The 19,459-nt window shown below is 42.1% G+C and overlaps 1 protein-coding gene across 1 annotated transcript in view; it reads left to right on the forward strand.

The window, feature by feature from the left end:
* The first annotated feature begins 1,008 nt into the window (after nucleotides 1-1,008).
* Nucleotides 1,009-19,459, forward strand: part of PRKG2 (protein kinase cGMP-dependent 2) — a 134,502-nt gene continuing 116,051 nt past the window's right edge. Inside the window, exons 1-2 of the mRNA XM_070047976.1 lie at nucleotides 1,009-1,328; nucleotides 15,942-16,077. Of these exons, the coding sequence (XP_069904077.1) occupies nucleotides 15,962-16,077 (116 nt within the window). The 5' untranslated portion in view covers nucleotides 1,009-1,328; nucleotides 15,942-15,961. The remainder of the gene's footprint in view (nucleotides 1,329-15,941; nucleotides 16,078-19,459) is intronic.

Raw genomic sequence — 19,459 nt, forward strand, 5'->3', positions numbered from 1 at the left:
TAAATTTTATATAGTATACTATGATGTCTAAGGCAGAATGCTAATCTAACACATAGTTGCAAGATTCATGAAAAGTAAACATTGAAATAAAAATCAATTATGGGCAACATTTTCTCTAACCAGAAAATGTGCTTAACCAGAACATAAGCATTCCAATGCTTACTGACTGAATTGCAACTAGGAAGAATTCTGCCTCAGAGGATGTGAGCCCTTGGTTTAATCAAATGTTTAAAGACTGAAAATGGCATTTGTGTGTGGTTAATTTGGGGTAGTATGTCCTCAGCCAGATGCAAGAACAACATCATTTCAAATAGGTTCTTTCAGTGTTGAACTTAACCCCAATACACGAGGCAAATCTTTTTAGAAAGATGAATTCTTCAGCCAATTCAGCGGAGTTTCACCAACCATAATTTTTGCTGTCATGAATGCCTTCTCTTAGGATTTCTGTTCCTTTTTTGGGAATCTGTTAAATTGCATGGTGAAGTCTTTTTGCACCGCATACTTGCTTGTGGTCCCAAGCCCATGGAAGGCCTTGCTACTTGTCTGGTCAGCTGATAAACAACTTCACAAACACAGCCATCGTGAGCAATGGATAGTCTTCATTCTTTTTTAAGTTACAGTGGTATCTTCAGTGTGGGAGAAGGAATGTGTGATATTGGGTGGATGGCAAATATTCAGGTATCTGAAATATTTTTGTGGGGATGGGAAACAGTCAATCCCATTAGTTTCATTAACCCAAAGCAAATCTTAGTACACTTGAGTCACAGTTTCATTTCTTCACTCCTTTTAGGATTGTCAAGGTATTTATATTCAACCTGTAACTCAACCTCCTCTCCCATCCCTAGCCTGGCTTTTAAGGAATTAGTGATTATTATTATATCCTGATCTTATACTTCTGTTTTTAAACTCTCAATGTGAAGAATAGCAGGGCTGCACTTCTGGGCTAAAGGGCTTGGCTTTCTCTTTTCTCTATCTCAGCGTTCTTTAAAAAGGAGCATGGCAGATACAGGAGAGCAAAACTCAGAAGCCCGACGCTGTTGGCAAAGCTCGTAATCATGGCCAGCTAGCTGGCTTCCATGGTTCTCACATTCAATGCCATCCATGAGTGGTAATATCTGTTCTCTCTCATTCCAGCTCCTTTCAGAGGGATATAATTTTGTCACATGGGCACTGTCCACTAAACCATCCTGAACAGACAGCGAGTTGTATAACTGTGTACATGGGCAAGGGACGCAGGAGGAATTTGAGGCTGTGGTACACAGTGACCCCAAACGGGGAGAGACTTCCTGGAAACTGAGCTTTAGCCGAAACCCAGGAGTTTAAAAAAGGTAAGAAAGTAAATGTCAATTTATACCACTGGAATAAGTTATTGACAGTGGATTAGAGTAGGAAAAAAAATCATAGTAATTATCTACACATTCCTATCAACTATGTTATTTCATAATTTAATAATATTTCTATTAGGTTTTAAAATGGTTTCTCCCTGTTCATATTTGAAAATGGTATTTTAAAAAATGAAAACAGAAAATATAAAAAGTATGATTGTCTATCTAGTAAACTTATTTTCCTGTTTGCCTTCTCTGGGCTCATGGACCTCAATGGGGACTTTGTAAGCTAATTTGTCACATGATTCTCACTCACTGGAGAACTACAAGTGAAAGATATATGTCAAAGACCAAGTAGATCGGATCAGAGGTTTATTTCTCCAATTCATGGAAACTATGCACTTCCCTTTAGGAAAGGCTTTTGGTTGGCATTTTTGCTTTTGCTTCATTTTGACCCATGTAGGTCATTTGACCCAATAGGAGGGTAATTCAAAGAGCTCGTGAACACTGAATTAAAAGATAAGTTTATTATAGTGCAAAAAACTTTCGAAATCCATCCATTGCTATAAAAAAGAGCTATATATTGACTATATGAATAATTTATTGAGAGCCTCTTCACACTCTTCAAAGCATTGTTTTATTCATCCTTAATGTAATCCTATGAGGTAGTTACTATTCTCCCATTTTACAGAGACAGGAAAATGCGCAGCTGGATGACACCTGCTGAATTTCTAGCAGATGGTGGAATCAGGATTTAGACACTGGTCTGTAGGAATAAATGGCTTGAGGGTCTGTAGTCTTAACCATTGTTCTATAAAGCTCCCTGCTAGCTTTCTGACATGTATTAGACCCTCAAGGGCTCCCAGATATGTCTTGGCAATATCTGGGACAAATGGATGATATTATCTTGGTACTGGAAGGCTGATGTTTGTGATGGACTTTTATGAAGTTTGGGGATTCGGAGCATAGGATAATATGAGGAAGTATGCTTTAAGTGATTATGCACTCTTGCTCTTAATAATGTCATGTATTGCTCATTTATTCCTTTTCAATCAATATGGGAAGGTGTTCTTTAAAATGACTCCGAGTTTACAGATGAGGAAACCATAGCACAAAGAAGCCAGGTGACTTGCTCAGAGTTATACAGGTGGCAAGAGGAAGAACAGGGACTGGACAAGTCCAGTCCAGTCCAGTTCCAGAGACCCATGTTCTTATCCACTGCACTGCATCGCTAGGATCTGTGTCCATGCAAGCATATCCACATGATATGTGATTCTTATGACTTGGTGCCGACTCCAGCATTTTGATGCCATTCTTTCCAGTGATGAGTTACACATGCAGAAAGCATGCACATCCCGTGTGTCCACATTCACATGATGGTATATACTCCCAGGTCACACTCCTCAGCCCTTGGTACAGGCAGAAAGTAAATCACATAGGGAATTTGACCAAGATGAGTAAGTCCTATCCCTTAGCCTGTCCTCTTTATCTCTGCTGCTTCCGAAGCTATGTGCGTAGAGGGGAATGAGCTGGGGCTTTGGAGGGAGACCTGGTTACAATCCTGGCCGCATCACGCTGGCCAGGGCACAGTGTGGCCTTGGGTAGGTGGCACAGGTACTAAGTGTTGGTTTTCTTTATAAAATAGATATGTAGCACTAACGGGACTGTTGTGAGGAATGAAGAGGTCGTTTGTAGCATGTCTCCCGTAGCCTGCTGGCCTAGGAAACCCCGATTCCTTCCACCTTGCCTCTAGTGGAAGGCAGTGCAGTCATCTCAGCACTTCAGCATTCTGTTTAGAAAAGCATTAAAATCACTAAATCATTGAAATTCATGTGAACTTTTGGAATATCTAATGCCCAAGAGGGTTTTTAGGACATTCAAATATCTGATGATCTTCACATATGTAGCAACACAGCAGTCACAGGTGGCATCTGATGCCCCAGGGGGTGACTTTGTTACAAAACTTACCTTAATATTTTTTTAAGATTCATTTATTTGATCTTCTGTCTGCTGGTTCACTCCCAGATGGCTGCAATGGCCTGAGCTGGGCTGATCTGAAGCCAGGAGCCAGGAGCTTCTTTCAGGTCTCCCATGCGGATGCAAGGACCCAAGCACTTGGGCCATCTTCTACTGCTTTTCCAAGCCATGGCAGAGAGCTGGATTGGAAGAGGGACATCCGGGACTAGAACTGGGGCCCAAATGGGATGTGGATGCCACAGGTGGAGGATTAACCCACTGCACCACAGCGCCACAGCACCAACCCTCTGACTGGGGCCAGCATTGTGGCATAGCGGGTTAAGCTGTCACCTGCAAAGTCAGCATCTCATATGGCCATTGGTCCCTGTCAGCATCCCATATGTCTGCTGTTCCACCTCTGATCCAGCTTCTTGCTGATGCCCCTTGGAAAGCAGTGAAAGATGGCCCAAGTGTTTGGGGCTCTGCACCTGAATGAAGTTCTTGGCTCCTAGCTTTGGCCTGGCCGTTGCAGCCATTTAGGGGTAAACGGTGGCTGGAAGAATCCTCTGTCTGCTTCTGCCTCTACCTCTCTGTAACTCTGCATTTCCAATAAATAAATAAATCACTAAAAAAATGATTATTCTGACCATTGTGTGGCTGATTAGTTTAGCCAGTATGAGTTACATGTGTCATGGAAACCATCAAGATAATTCATTGGATGAAAGCTCTGTGTCCTGGAACTTGGAGTCATAGTGCTCACACCTCAGGCGGCCATTTTCAAACAGAGAAGCAGGGAAGGTAGAGGGACATTCCTGCCTGCTGTTAGGAAATACACCTTTTACCTTATTTTTTAAAAAATCTGCTGTTTCTACTTATGTTTTTAAGATTTATTTTATTTCTTTGAGAGAGACAGAGAGGCAGAGAGAGAGAGAGAGAGAGAGAGAGAAGGCTTCCATCTACTGGTTCACTCCCCAGATGACTACAATCACCAAGGCTGGGCCAGGCCAAAGCCAGGAGCCTGAAACTCCATCCAGATCTCCCACAGGAGTGACAGGGCCCAAAGCACTAGGGCCAGCTTCTGCTACCTTCCCAGGTGCATTACCAGAGAGCTGGATCAGAAGTGGAGCAGCCAGAACTTGAACTGGCACTGGTATGGGATGTCGGTATTATAGGTAGCAGCTTAACCTGCTGTGCCATGAGGTTGTCCCAACAATTGCTTGTTCTTAAATAAATTGATATTCCTGCACCGAAGAAGATTATCTCTAGACCTTAGAGAATTTCTTGAGTAGGGGAGAGCCTTTCCTGAACAGGGAGGGTTGCCAGAAGCTTTGAGAAGGAGGATTCCAAGGGTGACTTTCACAAGAATACAGATCTCAATGTCTTTTCCATCTTGAGAGTTTTGGGGGGAAATGCCTGATACGGTCTGGCACACAGCCTTTCTGTGCAGGAAGGACGCCACTAAGGAACACATCCTTGTTCATTCTGGCAAGATCAAAGAAAGGAAATGATGAAAGAGAGCCCCGAGGAGCTGGAGATGGCCTGAGTGAGGAGGGAAGCAGAGCAAAATGGGAGACTTCTCATGCTCTGGGACGTCCAAACAGAAGAAGTCGGTGACCAGCAGGAAGAAGAAGGTAGAGCGGCTGCCACCCTACCAGAGATGAAAGAAGGGAAAAGGCCCCTGTGGAAGAAGTGCGGTCTATGCCACACCAGCGTTCTGCAGCTACAGACCATGACAATACATGGTCAAAGCAAGGGACACTCTGGACAGCTTGATGATGAGGCTGAGCTCTTATCTGGTATGGGCCATTTGCAAAGATAAGATTAAATTATCCAGGACTTAATCTGCATGCACAAGCCAGATAAACTTTGTGTATTAATGAACTGAATTAAAGTCAAGTAAAAGCATTAGGCTTCCTGGAACATAGGAAATGACAGAAACGCAGTTAAAGCCGATGCAGAAAACAAAGCAGTGTGAAGATCAAATAACAGCAAGACCTAGCCAGCTCCCCAGACAACCACAAAGGGAAAATGTTAACACGCCGAAGCAAAACAGTAACAGGCCCTTAATACAGTGAGAAATCATGGTGGGGGTGGTGGCGACAGTGACAGTGGTGAGAGAATTGTCTAGAATTTTTGGTGGAGCATCCCAAAGAAACTGAATTTTTGCAAAAAGTTTTTCAAAACAAAAAAGGCATCTTCCTATAATGTTGACCCAGGTATAAATTGTACTTGAGGGTATGAATGATTTTCCTTGAAAATAAAGCACTAGGCTGGGTGTTGTGGCACAGGTGATTAGGTAATGCAATGTGCAATATGCACTGGTGGTTTCTGCATATGATGAATCCATTGAGATTCAGAATCATGAATTGCCGGTTTCCCAACAAGACAGCAACAAGGCTGCTTAAATAGGTAGGACCTTGTGAAGCATTTCGTGGTCACAAGTCTTAGTGTGCTTTAACACGTAGGGAAGACTGAAAGAGGAAAATACAGAACTTGAAGTAAAGGTGAATTAACTAGAAAAACTTCCTGTGAGGCGAAGAACTTGCCCATCAAAGCAATTCATAAGTGCTTTGAAATATGGCCAAACACATCTGTGCACCCTTTGGAGTCCTAAGTCAAATTTGATGACTAAACACATTTAACACTTTCTGTCAAAAAGTAGATTTCTCATTTCAATATTTACTCAGTTGGGGAAACACTTGTGACATGCATGAAATGTAACGTCACAGGCCTGTTTATTCTGGGGAGAAGATTGGCATTTACAGCCATAATGTTCCATGTAAATATATAAACCACGGCTCCTAGCTACATGAGGATGCTACAAGGTGTTTGTTTTGATTGCTTTTTACAAAATTGGGCGTGTTAAACTTGGGCAAAAACAGACTCTAAATGATATGAGTACTTTCAGCAGAGATACTGACTGAAAAGCATTACCTTTAAGTTTGAGGTGCTGGTGTACTGAACAGCCCAAAGGACAACCTGATTTAATTTAGCAAAAAAAATAATAAATTAAATCTAGTGCATCCTTTGAGTGCTGAAGAGACTGTGTATTGAGAGGATGTTGATCTCAGCAAGTTTTCCATGTAACTAGCACAGCACTTGTAAACCAGTAATATCTGTAAGTGTTTAGTCTATTTTTTAAAATTTATTTATTTATTTGAAAGGTAGAGTTACAGAGAGTCAGAGGCAGAGAGAAAGAGAAGTCTTCCATTCACTGATTCACTCTCCAGATAGCCACAATGGCTGGTGCTGCACTGATCCAAAGCCAGGAGCCAGGAGCTTCTTCTGGGTCTCCCACACAGGTGCAGGGGCCCAAGGACTTGAGCCATTTTCCACTGCTTTCCCAGGCCATAGCAGAGAGCTGGATCAGATGTAGAGCAGCCGGGACTTGAACCGGCGCCCATATGGGATGCCGGCACTGCAGGCAGCAGCTTTACTCGCCATGTCACAGCACCAGCCCCTAGTGTGTGGTCTTAAAACTAAGTGGTGGGGCTGGCGCCGTGGCTCACTTGGTTAATCCTCTGCCTGTGGTGCTGGCATCCCTTATGAGCGCTGGTTCTAGTCCCAGTTGCCCCTCTTCCAGTCCAGCTCTCTGCTGTGGCCCAGGAAGGCAGTGGAAGATGGCCCGAGTGCTTGGGCCCCTGCACCCACATGGGAAACCAGGAAGAAGCTCCTGGCTCCTGGCTTCGGATCAGTGCAGCGCCGGCTATAGCGACCATTTGGTGGGTGAACCAACAGAAGGAAGACCTCTCTCTTTGTCTATAACTCTGCCTGTCAAAAACAAAAACAAAAACAAAAACAAACAAACAAAAAACCCAAAAACCAAAAACCAAAAAAACAAGTGGGAAGTGCACTGAGATTCAATTAAATAGCCATACTCGATAACCTTCATTGTGTAACAAACTACCTTAGGGCATGGTAACTTAAAACAACAACCATTTATTTGGTCTCAATTTCTCAGGTCACCAATTTGGACCAGGTTGAGTTAGGCTGTTCTCCCCATCTTTGGGATCTTGGTTGGTATTATAAACTGACCTTGTCTCTCCCACCTCCCTAATTGTATGCTAAAGTCCTAACCCCAATACCTGAGATTGTTGTGGTATTTGGAGAGAGGGTCTTTACAGAAATCATTGTTAAAGTCATAAGGTTGGGCCCTAATCAATATGTCTCGTGTCCTTATAAGAGGAGATTTGGACACAGACTTGGAGAGAGTAGGATAATCTAAAGATACAGGGGGGAGACCATGGGACCTGAAATCATTTGTCTAAAGAGAGAGCCCTGGAATGGATCCTTCCCTCACAACCTTCAGAAGGAACCAATACAGTAGCAAACACTTTGAGTTCAGACTTGGCAGCCTCCTGAGCTGTGAGAAAATATGCATTTGTTGTCTAGGCCGACTGATCATTGGGATTAAAGCTTTGCTCTGGCAGCCCCTGTGTGCTTATAGAGCAGGCTTCCTCCTGCATCTGCAGGCAGCTGGTGGGGCGGCCAGCCTGCTGACTCCAATGCATGCAGCCGGAACAGCTAACGACCTGGGACCTCTCTCACTCTCCAGCAGGCTAGCCAAGCTTGTGCACTTGTCCACAGGGCCTTTGCGGATTTTTAAGGAAGCCAGTGCAGAAGCTCTAAGACCTCTTGGAACTTAAAATTGGCACAACATCCTGTATCCCATGTCCTACTGATCACACACTAGTCCCAGGGCCAGCAGATGCAACAAGAGGGAATAAAAGACCTTGCCTCTGGGCCAAGGATGTGAAGACTACTGTGGCCGTCACCATCCCCCACGGTGGCCATTGACTTTACAACAGTAAAGCTCTTCCATAGATCAGAAGCATCAGACTAGGTTATATTCCAGTATGAATTCTGGAAACCCCTCGGAATTCTGACTTTTGTCAAAATTAAACTAAGGCCAATATCTAGTCAATAAGGACTAGGTTTTCAAATATCAGATGATTTTCCATGCTGCCTATTCCTATCAACAAAGAGTGTTTTGTGCAGCAGCTAACAAGTTAATAGTGTCATACAGCAGCTATAAATCACGGGTTAAAAAGAAAAAGAAAAAAAGCAAGACTCTCTATCCAATGGTCTAGTTATCAGATATCAGTGTTAATGCTTAGAATCAAATAATTAACATCATCCTAGGAAATCATTACTTACTGATAGCTGCCTTTCCCAAGTTCAGATTGTTGAAAGCACAGTTCACTTACTTCGCCTTAACAAAAAAGACTGTCTGGAACCCTCAAGATCATTTTTGAAGGTGAATCTCATTGACTGCTAATTAATTAATTCACTTATTGAAAAAGTATATGTTAAAGGCTTTATTGCTTGCAAGTTTCCAGTAATATAGCAGCAAACAAAATGAACCTGACCCTTTTCTCAAAGAACCCCAGAAGAAAACATTAAATTAATAATAGCACACATAAAACAAAGTTGTAACATTTCTACAAATATAAAGTGTGCAATAAAAGACCATTCAGTAAGCATGAGTCAAGTGGGTTATTATGAGCTGGTTACATGCTTGACACTGGCGATGCCAAGGTGAATGAGTCAGACACATGCCTTTCTTTCTTCTAGTATGACAGGAAGGCTGAAAGACTGATTAGCTAGTTAATTAAAATCAACAAGGTGTTATAACTGTCATATCATGTAAGCACTTTGGCAAAAACACACGAATAAAGACCAAGACAAAGCAGGTCATCTTTACAGACTGTGATCTGTTAGCAACGTCCTAAGAAGGTGTTATCGAAGCTGAGACTGAAAGATGAAGGAAGCTATCATATTAAGAAGAGGCGGACAGATGCAGCGGGTGAAGCCATTGCCTGTGACACCAGCATACCATATGGGTGCTGGTTGAAGTCCCAGAAGCTTCACTTTTGATCTCTTCTATAGCCTGGGAAAGCAGTAGAAGATGGCCCAAGTGTTTGGGCCTTTGCATCCATGTAGGAGGCCCGGATGGAATTCCAGGCTCCTGATTTTGGCCCAGCCCAGCCCTGTCCATTGAAGTCATTTAAAACCCTCTAACTCTGCCTTTCAAATAAATAAATAAATAAATAAGTCTTAAAAAAAAAAAAGAAAAGGAAAGATAAAGAAGAAGAGGGAGGCAAATTCCAGGTAGGGGAACAAGAAGCACAAAGCCCTGAGTGGTGGCTGATCCTGATATGATGGAGCAGAAATCTTAACTGAAGACCAGTACCCAGGGAGGTGGAAGATTGCAAGCCAGCTGGGAAGAGTCAGATCATGCAGGGGCAGGCAAAGAAGCTGGGATTTAACTCTAACAAAGTGAGAAGCCACTGAAGGATGTTAAGCAGCAAGTGGCATGGCCACTTTACAGGTGTGGTTTGCTGCATGCGGACAATGGATTAAGAGGATGAGAAATAGGAGTTGTGGGACCAATTGCAAAGTTGCTGCAGTAGTCAGGTAAAGAGCCATAGTGACCTAGGCTAGGGCCAAGGGATGGAGCAAAACAGGATGGACAGGGTAGTCTAATGGGAAGGCATGAGATAGAATAGAGACGTAGGGAAGACATTAAGGTTTTATTTAAGTAGAGAGTGGTGGTGTAGGGTTAAGAGAGAAGACTTCATACATGTTGTGAAAGCAGGGCTTAATTGAGCACTGAAGAATCCCAAAGTTCTGACCAAAGCGTTGCTCTCCCTTTCTCCCAGCAACATATGTGTCCCTAAGGAATTCAAAATAAAACAGCATTAGATCTCTGAACAGGTGCACTCAAGTTCCAGAAAATTCACGTTTCCTCCACCATGTACACATTAGTACTGTTATTCAGGTCTTCACAAAACTCATGGAAAACAATACTATGAAGAAACTATGTACAGATTTCAAAAAATATTTTACCTCCAAATAAACTTATCTTTTAAGTGAATTTCCATAAAAGTTTTTGAAGTATCCTTGAATTTTTGAAATTTCAAATATTAGATTATTTCAGGATGGTTTTGATGTGAAATCCTGAGCAGGGGCTGACTCATTTGTTTACATGCAGCTTTTAACAAAGCCACTGCAAATGGAAAGGATTTGGAGTGTTTTAACCATTTTTTTTTAAAAGATGACTTACTTTTTGAAAATAAAATGTTTATTTGAAAGGGGAGAAAGAGAGAGAGGGAAAGAGAGGGAGAGAGAGGGAGAGAGAGGGAGGGGGAGAGAGAGAGAGAGAGAGAGAGAGAGAAAGAGAGAGAGATTTGTGGATTCACTTCCCAAATACTCAGCTGAGGCTGAACCAAGTTGAAGCCAGGAGCCTGGAATTCAACTCAACATAGGTCTTCTATGTGGGTGACAGGGACTCAAATACTTGAGCCTCTACAGCTACATCCTGAGGTGTGCATTGATCAGCAGGAAGCTGGAATCAGGAGCTGACCCAAATCCATGTACTTGGAAGTGGCATGCTGATGTTCCAAGCAATGTCTTTAACTGCTTTGCCAAATGCCTGTCTGAGTTTCAGCAGCAGCCCAGCCCTAATGGCAACAGCCAGGGGCAGATCATGAAGTTATTGGCCAGCTAAATTGGGGCAGTGGCTTAGAACAAAGAGATAGGGTGGGACATTAAAGAGGAAGAGGAGTAGGGAAGTTAGGACATGACCGCAGGGACCCACGTGGACATGAGTGTGTGGTTGGGTGACAGGTGTTGGTGGCAGTGGAGTTCACTTTTTCATCAGTTACAAGCCAGGTCAGATGTTTCTGGAGGTCAATTTTGATCAGACAATGAGCAGCTTACTTACTCTAGTTCTCTAAAAATACATTATTTTTATCTCACGTCTCTATTTTGACTGGAGAAAAACAGAGTGGAGAGTTACTTTTGCTTGGTGCAAATAAAATGTCAAAAGCAATGTATCGGTCTACTGACTTCTTCTTTGAAAGGACTAAAACATGTCATCGTTTTTATATTTGGAAATTCACTCTCACTTTGTTCTCTTTTGATCTGTATGGTTTGCTTTAAAGATAATACTGTAGCAACTCTAGTCTGTATGTCATGCAGTGGCTTTTAACCAAATGCATTAAAATTCTGACCTTACCTATAATAATTCAGTTTTGACCGTACCTGCTTAATTTTTCCTTTTTGTGTTTTCATTTTCCTTAACTCTCTTATTAGGCTATAAGCGACTTATCAATACTTGCATTATTCAATTCTTTGGTTCACAGGTTTTGTAAACTTGAGGCAAGTAGCCCATTCATCTTCTTATCAGGAGCAAAAACAAATGGTAAGAAACAAAGCAGCCTCCCAGTCTGCTCCTGGAAGGGAATTCGGACAGTCTCTGCCCGCTGGGAGCTTGCGAGGCACTCTGGGAGTAGCTGTGCATGAAATGACATGCAGTGTTGTGAGTGGAGGCTGGCGAAGGCAGGGCATGTCTGTCAGTGAGGAAGCAGGGGAGGGAGAGGGTTAGGTGTGCACAGCAGTGTGGGGAAGAACATTAAAGGGGTGCCAGAGGAGCGGTTGGAGGACAAACCAAGTTCAGGGAGACACCAGGCAAAGAAGCAAAGGGTAGTCAGAGATGATAAGGTTTCAGAATCCTTATATATCCCGGCATGGACCGATAAGAACTTGAGCTCAGAGATAAGTAGGAGCAAAATCACACAGGATTTGCAGGCCTCGTCATGAAGCTTGGACTTGGCGGGGTGAGGGTGGGGAGGGCCTTCGTGTGGCAGTAATATGCTCAGATTTACATCCTGCAAAGGGCTTGTTGGCTGCAATGTTGGGATGATGACTTTTTAGCATCATATACGAGGGTACTTCACAAAGTGCATGGAACACAGTTAAACATTTTATTTCCAAGCAAAAACTTCTGTGAAATCCATAGGGATCTTTAAACATTTCATAGGAAAGGAACATTATTGAAAAACTTGTGCAATTATTTCTAACTTTTTGGAACCAAAATAAATTGATCATATATATGTTATCATATATATGTATATAACATATATTAGAATTATGTATACATATAATGTATGTATACAGATGTAATTACATATAATTACATATACACATATATAATATATACATTTATAACTTTCTTTTATATATATAAAAATCATATTTCATTCTCTAATCATCCTCTCTCTACCTTATGGTTACTATTCCACTCAGCATATTTCCTCACTGCCACACATACAAATGATTGGGACTCCCCAGCCAATTTCTTTCTCTGGACACTTGCAGTGGTTTCCTAATCGCTATTTCTGCCTCTAATCTTTTCCCTGGACCTTTGCTCTTCACATGATTGCCACAGCAGTCTTTCTGTTATACAGTTTTGATCATATCACTTTGTTACTTGGAAACATCGATGACTCTTCAATGCCATGTACAAACACCTTGCTTTTTTGTAATGTGTCCAAAACCTGTTTTCTAGACAGAAATTTACTTATTTCACCTAAATAATAACTCAATTAATTAAATATTGTGATTCAAAGACATTCTGATATACTGGTTTTATGACTGCATTGTTTCGGGTAGGTTTCAGACAAGTGGGCAGAGGGCCTCTGCCTCACTCCCACAACCACACTCACTGTTACCTTCAGTTACAAAATTGATTAATCAAGCATCCTGTTGTAGGTTGACCTGTCTTCTCTCAAAATAAATGTTGAAGCTCATATCCCCAGCACTGGTGAATGTGACCTTATTTGAAAATGGCTCTTTGCAGATATAATGAAGTTACAACCAGTTCATTAGGGTGGGTTCTCATTCACTATGGCCACTGCCCTTATGACAAAGGGCAATTTGGGTATAGTCGTGCAAGAAGAATGATATGTGATGACAGAAGCAGAGGGTGAAGTGCTAGAGCTGCAAGCTAAGGAATGCCAAGGACTGACATCTGCCACTGGAATCTAGGAAGAGGAAAGGGAGTATTTCCCCGTACAGGTTTTAAAGGGAGTGTAGAATAGCTGACATCTTGATTCCAGAACTGTAGCTTCTGGAACTGGGAGACAATGTATTCCTGCTGTGTTAAGCAACCAGGAAGTTTGTAACGGCAGCCCTGGGAAACCAATATACTGTACTCTTTAGGGTGTGAAGGAGCCACAAATCCATCCTCTCTCAGCCTCCAGTTGCTGCTCTGGGAGCACTGCTCTTTCATGGCAAGGGTGCCTCAGACTTGGGGAGAAAAGTGCTGCCACTGTCCTTTTCTATATAAGTTTATAGCACTATCTCTGCAGACTTTATGGTCTATGGCTGCCTGTTCAAGAGATTGTTTATGAATGTTGTACTCTTCCTGTTCTTGATCCGAGTGCAGCACTGGAAAAGCCATAGCTTCACCCACAAGGACAAAGCACAGTGAGCAACCAGTTACCCCTGAATCCAATCTGTGCCTTCAGCTCAGTGGTAGCTCATTTCCAGGCAAACTTGTTCTTTGATAACAGCTGTAAAATGTGACCTGGTCTCCTATTCACAACTTTACTCCTCTTTTAATCTCCAGCTCATAAGTTCACTCTAACAAAGACTTTGTATCTTTTTTCTTTTTAACCTCTAAGGTATTGCAGGGAGTAATATTTGAACAAAAACTGTGACATTCTCTCCTAATCTCAACAAGGACCCCATATGTATATTGTTGAGAGAATACTGGATATAAGACACAAGTGTCATGTTTGCATCCAGAACTCTGTAATTTGGGCTTAGAGAAGTTACAAGGGGTGGGGTGGAACTGAAACCCGGTTCTTTCTTATCAAAGAATCAATGCTCCTATTTCTTCGTATCTTGCCATGCCAGAGATCTTTCTTAAGTCCCCCTACCCCCTGAGCACACCAAATAGTCACTTTCTCCTCGAAGTTCCTACACAGTTTGGTTTGCTCATACTTTTAATGAGACAGCATGTTTTATTTTTGTTATTTATTTAAATGTGTGGGCCCACTAGGTTGAGTTTGGCAAGAAGGGAAATATTTTTTTTTCTGTTTCAGTAATGGCCCATAGTGGATGCCTAACAAATACAAAGTGACTTCAGAAAGTCCATGAAAAGGAATTAAAAGATAAGCTTACTTTGGTTTGAAAAATTTTGAAATCCATGCACATGATGGATGTTCAAAAGGTTCATGGAAAAGCCATGTAAGGAAAAAAACCTGTACATAAATTTCAGTTTTTTTTTGACAGAGTGGACAGTGAGAGAGAGAGAGAGAGACAGAGAGAAAGGTCTTCCTTTTCCGTTGGTTCACCCCACAATGGCCGCTGCGGCCAGCGCACCGCGCTGATCCGATGGCAGGAGCCAGGAGCCAGGTGCTTCTCCTGGTCTCCAATGTGGGTGCAGGGCCCTAGCACTTGGGCCATCCTCCACTGCACTCCCGGGCCACAGCAGAGAGCTGGACTGAAAGAGGAGCAACTGGAACAGAATCCGGTGCCCCGACCGGGACTAGAACCCGGTGTGCCAGTGCCACCGCAGGTGGAGGATTAGCCTATTGAGCCGTGGTGCCGGCTGTACATAAATTTCAAAAAGTTTATGTACGATAATAACCTCATCTTTCAATTTATTTTCCATGGACTTTTGGAAATACTTTCCTATTTGTTGAATGGATTGATGTATGCTAAATAAATGCATGTGAGGAGTATAGGATTACAGAGCTTTCTCTTTGGAAATTTGTGGAAGATAGAGTTCTTGACTTTTTCAGAATTAAAGTCTGTTGATTGAATGAATGATTTGGTCAGTGAAAGAACAGTTGAATGAGAAATCAAACTAGATGTTTCCCTTCCATAGTTTACAAGATTTAGGAGCAGGTGGAAAAAGGTCATACCAAAGTCCAAAAGTTTGTCTAATCTCTGTCAATCTCAGATCAAATGCAACTAGTCTAATTTCAAGATCAAGAAAATATATTAAAATTGAGAAATGCTTTTATTATTTCATTCATTTATTCATTCACTCACTCACACTTGGGAGTTGAGAAAGCCTCCTACAGCTAAGTAATTCTCAAGTGGGTTTTTTGGGGGCAGGGAGGAGGTAATTATTGGAAGATAGAACTTGGGGAAATTTGTCAGGCCATTGCTGAACTCACACACAGCCACAGTGGTGACTGCCTTTGAAACCACCTGTGACATATGAAGTTAAGCTCACCAATCAGACCAACGGTTCTCAAGATGTGGTCCAGGAGTCCCCTAGACCTTTTCAAGTTATCATACTTCTTTCAGTTCTCACTTATTCAGTGGAGCTTCCCAGATGCTGTATGGTTCATGATATAACAATAGGGTGACAGTAGATGCCAATATTCAAATTTAGCCACTTTTTACTAAATCAAGTATCAAAGAGATCTGCAAAAATTATACAATAATACTTCTCTTCACTAATTTTTTAGGAAATAGTTATTTTTATGAAATATGTAATGGCTTTATAATAGTCATTTTGAATGAATAAATATTTATAAAACTGTCTTAGTTTTAATTTTGAATATGATAAATATTGATAGATATAACCCACATAAACAAAAGTATGTCGGGGTCCTCAATACTTTTAAGACTATAAAAGTCTGCTGAAACCAAATGCGAGAACCACTGAATTTGACAAACATGGACTCACAAGAAGGTTCAAACTCACTGTCCCCTCAGGAAACATTGCTACAGAATGTTTCGTTCTCACTGGCGTGTAGGCTGGGTGGAAAGGCAGGCGCAGTTGAAGTCCACATCTCCTTTCCCATTTTATTCCTCTTAGTCTGCTGCATAACAGTAGCTCTTCTGCTTGCCCAGGAATCTGCAGCTACAACTGGATGTTTCATCTCTGGCCTGAGGTCAAATTTTGGTGTCTACTCTCCCTACTGCAAATGCCTCAGCGTGTCCTCCTAGCATCATGGGACCTCAGTTTTCACCCAAAATCTTTTGAAGGGTGAGTCTCTTCAATCAGTTACTGGAAGGTGTGTGATAATTATGTTGTTTCTGGAATGTTTTCTCAATAAAGGAGCCATTCAGTAATGGGGAAATAAAATAATTCTTATTCACTGTTGCATAATCTCTAATAAAAATCTTGAATTAAAAAAGCTGATCCACAAATATTCTTACTTTTATTAACTTGCCAAAAAAAAAAAAAAAAGAAAACAAAGCTAGTGTTCAGTATTCAAACACTTATCCAAGAAATGTTGAGTATGCATTATGTGTTTGGTACACACTGTGCACGTTTGTAAACCTCCATTCTAAAAGTTGTTCTGAACCCTATGACTGTCCCCGATAAAGAATTTCAGCTCTTACAAAGCGAAATAACTGGAGACCAGGACAAACTGTGTATAAAACTTTATTACTTTCATTAATACAGGAACCTGTTTTAAACAGACCAGTAGTTTAGTCCCAACAAGGGTTTCCAAAGGGAAACTAGATGTGTAAATTGCCAAGTCGGTAACAAATAAGACAGAAACCAATTAGAGGATCCTCTAGCTGCGGTTAATCGGTAGTTATTCCCATCAGCGAAGTCACGAAATGGAAATAAACACTAGCCTCTGACAATGTGCTAAGACAGAAGCCTATGTAGCTGTGATTCAGAGGCTGGCTCCACAACATGCTGGCTGGATACAGGTCTGGAGAAGATTTATTATGCACTGCTGTTGAGCAGATGGTTCTGCCTGTGTTATGGCGTCAAATGAGCTCACTTAGTGGTCTACTGTTTACACAGACAGAGCAAAATCTGAAAAACAATTTGACCCAAGGAAGGACTGAAACTAAACAGGATTCCCAATTAACCTTATTTCAGGGAAATATTATTGCTCACTGATTAAATGAAACCTTTGGTGTCTGGAGGACTTTCTGGTGGGAAGAATCGGTTACAGACAGTTGGGGTTTGGGAAATGCATCAACTTTATCTCTCCAACTAGGTCCTAATAGACTTAGTTCCTCTTGAACAGTTGCGTGAAAAGATAAATGTAATGTAGTTCAAGCCAGGTTTCTGCTGTTTAAATGCCAGGATGAATAAGTCATAGCCCCGTGTCTAAATGGCATCATCCTTTAACCTGAAAAAGCTAAGTGAGAAGAATCACTCGAATTATTTTTATTTATCTTCCAATAGTTTGAAGGTAAATTTTCACTGTCACTGAAATAAATTATTTGTATTATTTTATATAACAGCAACATAAGCAGTAGAAAACAGAGACAAGCAAAAACAGCCATATTAAAAGACAGCGTAGCTCCCCTAGCTGGTGCTAGACCACATAAATGTTCTTTTTTAATGTATGGTTTGGGCTGCCATTTATAGTGCTGTTGCTGTGTGCTATTTGGATTTGCTGGGACATGTGACAATTGCGTGCCAAACCAAGTAGCCCATCTCTGGTTACTGCACAATGGGTTGTGCTGAGAGATGGAATTATTTCCCAGCATTCAAGAGCTATGTTGCATTCTGGCTGGAAGTTATAATGGGGTGTTTTTTTTTTTAACATTATTATTTTATTCACTGATCTTCATTGAGCAATTACCAAGGAAAACAGGTCATCTGAGCTGCATAGGTAGTTATAGTTTAATCATAAATAGGTACATGAATATATGATACTACACTTGATCTCAGCCAAGAAGCGATGATGAAACTATGATAATAAAACTACCTGATACAAGCTGAGATACGGGCTGAAGCTCCACCATCTTCTAACATTGGGAAGAAAGGCTGGAGGTAGGCTAAGGCTATGAGTGTGTGTCTGGAGTGTACGCACCTCTAGACATGAGTGCTTATCATTGTGTTTGCTGTTCCCTCTGTCTGACCCTCTGCCCTCAGGGCCAGTATTCCATTTAGGATGGCCTCATGGTCTCCACCTTCTAATCCTCAAAACCATCCTTCTCCTGTAAAGATTTACCATCAGGCTGCTGGTGCCTCCCGGCCTTTGATCTTCCAGGCCACGTTAGGTCTCATGGTGCTCTTAGCATTACTGGAATGCCCAGCCGAAGCAGGCAGGGCTGTTCTCTGGAGCCTGGCTATTCAAAGTGTGATCTGTGGATCAGCAAAAAATAGCATTGTCTGGGAGCTCGTGGAAAATGCACTGAAGGATCTCAGCCCTCTCCCAGATCTACTGAATCAGCCTGGATTTTCTCAGGTGATCAGATGCACATTAAAGTTGGAAAAGCACTGATCTAGTGTCTCCTAGGAGGCCAGCAAACTCCTGCAATATAAGACAAGTTACGAAATGCAGCTCCAGCATGCTGGAGAGCCACATTAAAGGTCTGAGAGTTTATTGTAACAGTAATGGAAAGGAATTGGAGGTAGGACCTTTCCAGGGTCCCTAAAACTCTACAGTTCCTTGATAACTGAGGGCCGTGGGCACTGTGATCGTATGCCTAGTGTACCTATTAGTGTAACACTTGGGGCAGGGGAGTGACAAAATGTGCTTTGAGTTTGAAAAGACCACTGTGACAGCAGTGTACAGAAGAGGCTAGTGACTAAGCTGGGAGCAGGATGAGCTGCAGGGAGACAGTGGGGACGTGTGCAGAGCAGCCTGGGCAAGAGATGAGGCTGGCTGTGGTGCTGCAAAGAATCCAGTGAGCATCAGAAACATGTCTGTGGCAGAACTGCTAGGACTTTTTGATGGACTATCTAGGAGAGGCAAAGGGAGGAGACAAGGATGACTTCCTGACATTCACATGGAGAAGCTGAATTGGATGTTAGCTCATTTGTGTAAGAGATACAGGAGGAGGAAAAAAAAAATCTTAAGGAAAAGCTGTTCCTTTACATATGGACATGATGATGTTGAGGGACCTGTATCTTAGATGGTTGAGTGAAAATACTGAAAAGGTAGCCAAATAATCTGTTCTGGGTCATAGAGGAGAAATTGCAATTGGAAATATAGATTTGGGAGTTACTGGTATATGGGTGGTGATTCAAATAAGGCTGTTTTTAGGCTTATTCCCCACCCCCCACTGCAGAACTACAAGGGGTCTTACTCTACTTTTTAAGATTTATTTATTTATTAGAAAGGCAGAGTGACAGAGACAGAAGAAGAGACAGAGAGAGAAATATCCCATCTGCTGGTTCACTCTCCAGATGGCCACAACAGCCAGAACTGGGCTGGTCCGAAGCCAGGAGCCTAGAGCTTTTTCCAGGTCTCTCCTGTGGGTGCAGGGGTACAAGTGCTTGGGTCATCCTCTGCTGCTTTCCTATTCACATAGATGGCAGCTGGATTGGAAGTGAAGCACCTGGGACTTGAATTGGCACCCATATGGGATGCCAGCGCAACAGGCAGCAGCTTTGCCTGCTATGCCACAAGCCTTCCCTGAGATCCTACTTTTAAGAGCATGCTGAC

The sequence above is a fragment of the Oryctolagus cuniculus genome, chromosome 8 (genome assembly GCF_964237555.1).
Source record: "Oryctolagus cuniculus chromosome 8, mOryCun1.1, whole genome shotgun sequence".
Taxonomy (NCBI): Eukaryota; Metazoa; Chordata; class Mammalia; order Lagomorpha; family Leporidae; genus Oryctolagus; species Oryctolagus cuniculus.